The 7,066-nt window shown below is 58.5% G+C and overlaps 1 protein-coding gene across 1 annotated transcript; it reads right to left on the bottom strand.

The window, feature by feature from the left end:
• Nucleotides 1–302: 302 nt before the first annotated feature.
• Nucleotides 303–5,082, bottom strand: LOC140502126 (patr class I histocompatibility antigen, A-108 alpha chain-like). Its single transcript, XM_072606476.1, has 8 exons — nucleotides 4,947–5,082; nucleotides 3,979–4,254; nucleotides 3,206–3,481; nucleotides 1,926–2,201; nucleotides 1,676–1,780; nucleotides 1,126–1,158; nucleotides 895–939; nucleotides 303–722 (listed from the first exon to the last, which is right to left on the bottom strand). The coding sequence occupies exons 1-8, from the start codon at nucleotides 5,008–5,010 to the stop codon at nucleotides 718–720; spliced, it is 1,080 nt and encodes a 359-aa protein (XP_072462577.1). The 5' UTR covers nucleotides 5,011–5,082; the 3' UTR covers nucleotides 303–717.
• Nucleotides 5,083–7,066: the final 1,984 nt, after the last annotated feature.

Here is a 7,066-nt window from a genome sequence, read left to right as displayed (position 1 = left end):
CTGGACCTCTGTGAAGGTCAGTGCTGAGGGGCAGCCTATGGGCGGGCGGCCCATGGGTTAGTAACCCAGCACCCTGTCTGGGCATGGCTCTGGAGCCAAGAGGAGTGCGCAGCCTGGCTCTGTCTGAAGCCTCGAAACAAGTCCCAATAGACCAGATCCACACATACCCCCAAGCAATACAAATCAAAGACAAAGGTCTGCCTTCTCACCATGTACTGTCCCTCTCCCAGGCTCCTTCCCCTCTGGGCCCAGCCCCCAACTGCACTCAGACTCAGCAGAGCAAATAAAAGTCTTCTCAGGCATCTCCAAACTTTCATTTATTTCCCCCTTCACATGGCCAGAACATCTACACGTGTTCATCCTGTCCCCCACAATCCATGACCCAATGAGAAGCTCAGCTCATATTGTGGAGAAAAGCCAAAGACTCCAGAGCAGTGGTTCATCAGGTTGTTCTGGCCATCAGACAGAGACCCTGGAGGCCAGGGCAGCATCAGATGTGAAGGAGGCTCATTCCCAAAGCAGAGACACAGGAGGGAGGAGGGAGAGAGGCCTTAGAGAGCAGGATGAGGGCCCTGAGGAGGCTGCCCTGGGCTTGGGCTAGTAGAGTCCAGGAAGGATCGCAGGCGCCAATGCAGGGGAGAGAGGCCAGGGGTCAACAGGAACAGTAGGGGGACTGCAGACTGGTTTTCTGTCTCAGGTCCATGCCAGGCAATTCTTTCAAGCTGAAGAAGGAAAGACAGATTCAGGGGGATCCTCCAAGTGCCCTCTGGCCTCCAGCCTGTCATCATTCTGAAGGGCCAGCCTCACCACCCATCCCATCCTCAGCCCAACCTCCCATAGACCCTCCTCCTCTTTGCTTGGCCCCTCCCTCCTTCCAGGCCCCCAGAGTCTCACCTTTGGCTGTGAGAGAGACATCTGACCCCTGTGCACTGTCATTGCCTGGAGACAAAGTAGGGAAACAACCCAGTCAGGGACATACATCCCAGAACCAGGGCATGGGAAGGGAAGGGGACACCAAGGGAAGGCTACTGGGCTAACCCTCTCCTCTGCCTTCTCATTGCTCAGGTCCCAGAGCACCATGGACAGGCCTCTTCTTTTTACCCTCCATGTCTGCCCTTCACTTACCTGCAGCTGGAACATAATCACTTCCTTTTCCACCTGGAAAAGAAAACAAATTTCTAGTGAGGAATCTGGGAGAAGAGACCACCCTAGGGTCTCAGAAATTCCAAGATTTGTCTTGGAGACACAACAAATAACCAAGGCTGCACCCCCATGCCCCATAGCACTCCAGCCTCTAGATCCAAGAGGAAGAGAGAAAAGGCCCCCAAATAGGCCTGTCCCCCTCTCCAGGCCTGCCCCTAGGGGGTTCCCAGGGTTGGTCTACAGCCCCCAGGTGGGGAGACACCCAGGTCCTCAGGCAGAGATCCCCATGTTCATGTCTGAGCTGTGTCTGAAGTAGATTCCCCACTCAGCCAGCCTTTGACACCCCTGCCAGGCATCCTCCAGGGAAAAGGCTTCTAGTTAGGGATTTGTTTATCCACATTCTTAGGGCCCCTCTAACTGTCCCTTAGATGGGAAAGAGAGGACTTGGGGACAGAGAGACAAGCTGCTGGTTCAGGTGGAGCCCGGATCTCCACGTGCCTAATCCCTAAAGACCCCTCCCAGTCCTGCCTACCTGAATGCTTCCTTCTCCATATCCCAACTCCAACAATGACTGCAGTGAGGAGGAGGCCAGCAGCGATGGCCCCCACAATGAGCCAGGTGAGTGAAGACTGTGGCTCTGAAATGGAAAAGGGAATTGAGAGGCCCTGATCCCTGTCTGGCCTGAGTCACTAACCCTTCCCCCATCTCCCCCAGTAACTCCCCCTCCCTCTGGTCCTGTGGGGTGGGGGTGCCCTTTCCCAGCCCCTCCTCACTGTCCTTACCCCACTGCAGGGTGAGGGGCTCAGGCAGCCCCTCGTGCTGAACTCGGCAGGTGTATCTCCCTTCCTGGCCAGAGGTCACCTCCACAGCTGCCCACTTCTGGAAGGTGCCATCTCCTGCAGGCCTGGTCTCAATGAACTCCGTGTCCTGGGGCTGTTCCTCCCCATCCCTCAGCCAAGTCAGGGAGATCTCCTTAGGGTAAAAGTCCTGGGCCCGGCACCTCAGGGTCACCTCCCCATGGGGGGCAGTGTGGCGGGTCACTCTGGTAGAGGGTGGGTCTGGAGGCAAAGGTCAGAGGCATTACCAGGCTCCCCTTCCCCCCTCCCCTCCAAGGGCACATGAACAGGAGGAACACCCCACAATCTGAATCATGGGGTACAAGGTGTTCTTGGGGTTTGGGGACACAGGGCTGGGGCTGAGAAGAGCTGAGAAGGATGGGTTATGGCCTTGAATGCCGCGCACACTTGGGTGGGTCTGCAGCCAAAAGGCAGGGGCATTTCCAGGCTCCCCTTCCCCCTCCCCTCCAGGGGCACAAGGACAGGTGGGGGGAGGGGAACACCCTACAATACGCCCTGGGGTACAAGGGGTCCCGGGGCTGAGGGGAGGTGAGGCAGGGCCGCCCAGGGAGCCTTGAATGCCCGGTGTTGGGACTGGAAGCTCAATTCCGTGTGGACAGTCTCGGGCGGGTAAAAGTGGGACTTCTAAATCTTAGAGTCTTGCGAGGCCCTCCATGAACAGCGGGGGTTCGAGAAGGTCAGACCGAGCTAGCTCGGCTAGCTCGGGTATTTCCGCCTCTCCCCCGGAGATACCTGATGGGTGGAGTCTCCCTGCCCTCGAGGTCGTCCCGGATTGGAGCACGCCTAGTTACCTAACAGCATGGTATTGAGATGCAAACTGTGTGGCTGAAGATTAAGTAGGATTGAGGAAGCCAGAAAGCGCTCTTAGCACGTGTGGAGCCAAAGAGGAAAGTAGGGCTCCGCTTCTTTTCTTTCCTCTCTCCCCTCCCCCTCTCTCCCCGCTTGTACTTCTACTTCCAATCCCTTAAGCTTAGCCTCCTTAGGAAATCTCCCCCTCTTCCTCCTAAGGAAGACCCCCCTGCACTTGTAACCCGGACCCTGGAATAAAGCTCAACCCCTGTTCGACTCTGGAACGTCCTTTCTCTCATACGTGCATCCGGCGTGGCCAGCCAAAGACCTCGGAGGTGAGGTAGGAAAGACTCGGGTAGCCCAATACAGGCCTCTAGGCTTGGCAGCCCGGCACACTGGGGAGGGCCCCCCCTTACCTGTCCTCATCAGCGCCTCCTTCCCCATCTCCAGGAACTTCTTCACCCACAGCACGCACTCCTCCTCCAGGTAGGCTTTCCGTCTCTCTGCAGGCCTCTCCACCTCCCACTTGAGCTTGGTGCTCACAGCCTGGGGCACGACCGCCGTCCACGTGTAGGTCTCGGTGTCCAGGGCGATGTAGTCCTGCCCGTCGTAGGCGTATTGGCGAAACCCGCGCTGGAAGGTGAGGTCGGGGGACACCTCGCAGCCCGTCATGCGCTGGAAGGTGTGGACGTCTGCCCGGCCCGGCTCGGGTCAGTGAGGCCGGACCCTGGCTGACACCCCCGGCTCCTGTCCCCTCCCCAGGGGGGCCCCGGGCGGCCCCGCCCCCCACACCCCCGGGCGGCCCCGCCCCCACACCCCCGGGCGGCCCCGCCCCCCACACCCCCGGGCGGCCCCGCCCCCACACCCCCGGGCGGCCCCGCCCCCCAGACCCCCGGGGGGGCCCTGGGCGGCCCCGCCCCCACACCCCCGGGCGGCCCCGCCCCCACACCCCCAGGGGGCCCCGCCCCCCACACCCCCGGGCGGCCCCGCCCCCCACACCCCCGGGGGGCCCCGGGCGGCCCCGCCCCCCACACCCCCGGGGGGCCCCGCCCCCCACACCCCCGGGGCTCCTGTCCCCTCCCCAGAGGGGCCCCGGGCGGCCCCGCCCCCCACACCCCGGGGGGCCCTGGGCGGCCCCGCCCCCCACACCCCCGGGGGGCCCCGCCCCCGCCCCGCCCCCGTCACGCACCGCTGGCGCTCTGGTTGAAGTAGCCGGGAACGTTCTCCATGCTCTCTCGGTAACTCTGTGCTATCGCCCTCACGTTCCGCGTCTCCCGCTCCCAGTACCCCGGGTCCTCCTGCCCCATCCCCTCCATCCACGCCGCCCGCGGCTCCATCCTCTGACTCGGGGAGTTGGAGTCGAAGCTCGAGAACAGCTGATCGTCCACGTAACCCACGACGAGGATCCGCGGCTCCCCACCGGGCCGGGTCACGGCTGAGGCGAAATACCTCAGGGAGTGGGAGCCTGGGACGGGGGGACGGCCGGGGTCAGGGCGGGGGTGACCCTCGACCACGCCCGGGAGCGACCCTTGACCCTTCACCAAGCCCACTATCCCGAGACACCCCACCCCGACCCCCACCCCTGGCATCCCCGCCCCTTACCCTCCCCTCCGCCCCAGGCTGGCACACCGCGGCCCTGCCCCTGGACGCTGCCTCCCTCTCCCCGCCCCCACCTCCGGTCTGGTCCGGGGTCTCTCACACTGCTCACCCCCGGCCCCCCACCTCGTGTCCTCACCTGCCCCTCCCCCCATCCTCCGGGAAGCTCTTTAACAAAGCTGCCCCGGGTTCTGTCCAAGCCCTTGGGAGAGCCCCGGGGAGGTTCGGGGGGACCCCGGATAGCTCTACCCCTTCTTAACGCCTCCAGGACTGTGGCCCCCATTCTCCCTCCCCATGACCTCCCACCCCTACCGAATCACTCACCCCTCCAACTAAGGGACCCACACGAAGACAACCCCCCCCCAAAGCCCCGCTCGGGGGCGGCGGGCTCCCGGTCCAGGCTGATTCCGGCTTCTCCCTCTCACCCCGCCGGACCGCACTGACATGAAGGAGCCGGGTCCGAGGAAATGCTGTCTGGGCTGGGGTCCGAGGAGCTCCGTGGAAGGAACCCCATCCCGGCCCTAGGGCTACCCCTGGGTGCCGTTTCCAGTCCCTCCTTACCCGCCCAGGTCTCCGGCAGGACCAGGGTCCCCAACAGAAGGAGAGCGCCCAGGGAGCGCTCCATGGCCGGCGGGCACAGGAGCCCAACCTCACCGAGGCCTGTGGGTGCTGGGTTTCTAAAGGGACGAATCCCTCACTTCTGATTGGCTTCCCGGAGGCCCTGCCAGCCAATAGCGGGCGGGAGACAACAAACGTCACTGGTGACTGGGCAGAAGGAGCCCGCGCAGGTTGGGAAACCAAAACTGAAACTGACCGGGAGGAAATCCCTTGGCTCGGTGTCTGTCATTCCCAGAACAGCCTCGGATTCTGTGCAGCAGCCCAGGCTCCCTCCCTCCCATCATCATCCCAGGAGCTCCGGGCTCTTGTGCTCCCAGCTTGAACCAGAGAAAAAGAAGGGTTAGGGCTAGAGCCCACCCTGCCCTCCAGCCCTCCTCAGTGCCACCCTTTCCCCTCCTTAGAAGTTGGGGAGAAAATGCCCTCCCCCCCTAGACTGAGGGGGTCTGAGGACTGAGGAAATCTGCAGGCTGACTTGAGACCAGGGGCTGCCCCTCAGATTTAAGGACGGCCATCCCAGCTGTGACTCGGGCAAGTGTCCTAACCTCCCCAGGCCCTGTAGATAAACAAGCCAGGGCACAAGAATGCAGAGGAAATCAGAGTCCAGGGAATGGAACTGGGAATCCGAGTACAAGAGGGGCAGGGATGTGGCCCAGTGGATGGAGCCAAGGGCCTGCAGTCAGGAAGAACTGACTTCCAATCCAGGCCTCAGACATTTACTAGCTGTGTGACCCTGGGCAAGTCCCTTAACCCTGTTTGCCTCAGTTTCCCCATCTGAAAAATGATCTGGAGAAGGAAAGGGCAAACCACTCCAATTTCTTTGATTAGAAAACCCCAAAAGGAGTCACAAAGAGTCAGACACAGCTCAATAACAAAAAGGAAAGAGCTCAATTATTAAAGTGGAGAAGAGTGCCATTTCCGCCTAAGGCTGGTTGAAACTGCCTGAAATAAGAATGTGAATGCCTGGTAACTTTTTTTTTCAGAAACAATGAACATGGGCACATTTGGTGGGATTTTCCCTCTTTCTTGTCTCATCCCCCCAACTGGGAAACTATGAAACTAAAGATTTCATGGAGAGGATCAAGTCTCCCCTCAAGAGGATCTTAGAGATAATCTCCTTTATTTTCCAGACTGGGAAACTGAAGACCAACAGTGCACACTTACATAGCCTTGAACACCCAGCTCTGGTTTCTTCTCCTTACCAAACATAGTAGCCATAATATTGACCCTAGTCTGGAGCCTCATTAGTTCTGAGAAAGTCCAAACATCTCCTTACCTACCGTCTATCAGCAACTCTACTGCCTCCTTTTTCGGTTTGGGGCCCAAAGAATTGTTTCCTCTTATTTCAGCACTCGGTTATTGTCATGCACAAATTTTACCCCTTCACAGGAGATGGCAAGATTATTTTCCCATGACTTTCTCTTAGTGTGGCTTGGAGACCTGTTTTCAGGTCGTTTATAGTTTCCAGGACTTTAGAAATATTCATATCCTTTCAGCGCTTATCTATCAGCAATGGCTCTTGGTTCACATTGGTGTCAGGTCTCTGTCTGGATGTAAAGGACTTATTTTGGCCAGATTTGATGTATCCATTTGACGTATGTGCTACTGACAATGTTTCATGTTTGATCTTCGTTTATTTTAGTGAAACCTTTTAGATCTTACGTGGTTAGGATTATCTGTTTTTTAAAAATAATATCTTGGATTAAGAATTATCTTTGACACAGTTGTAGATGTTGAATGAATGGATTTTCTTCTGATTTTTTCACTCAGGAAAAACTCCACTTACCGTGCTCAGCCTTCTTAAATTGAGAGATAAAGGAAAACAAAACCTAAGTGGGGAAGTGGAGAGCCTCTCTCATCCCTTGCCCTCTGTAGTCCCTCCTTTGATCTGTTCCAATGAGATTGATGTTCTGTTGTCAGATTGTTCCCCCACCAGACCCTCCTCTGTTGCACAGATTTCTGCTTCATCTGGATTATGGGAGATCCTTGTCTCTCACCTTCCCCCTCCTCAGAAGCCTTTGTCTTCTGGAATGTTCTCAACTGTCTGCTTCTTGTTTTCTTTCACC

This window comes from Notamacropus eugenii, chromosome 4, assembly GCF_028372415.1.
Source record: "Notamacropus eugenii isolate mMacEug1 chromosome 4, mMacEug1.pri_v2, whole genome shotgun sequence".
Taxonomy (NCBI): Eukaryota; Metazoa; Chordata; class Mammalia; order Diprotodontia; family Macropodidae; genus Notamacropus; species Notamacropus eugenii.
The sequence above is the reverse complement of the archived record's forward strand: the minus strand, read 5'-3'. Positions and strand labels throughout refer to the sequence as shown.

Excerpts from the sequence above, each read along its gene's own strand:
- LOC140502126 (XM_072606476.1), bottom strand. The coding sequence starts at position 5,010 with ATGGAGCGCTCCCTGGGCGCTCTCCTTCTGTTGGGGACCCTGGTCCTG. Across the intron at positions 4,255-4,946 it reads CCTGCCGGAGACCTGGGCGG|GCTCCCACTCCCTGAGGTAT; the intron begins GTAAGGAGGGAC and ends CCCCCGTCCCAG. Across the intron at positions 2,202-3,205 it reads GGAGGCGCTGATGAGGACAG|ACCCACCCTCTACCAGAGTG; the intron begins GTAAGGGGGGGC and ends CTTTGCCTCCAG.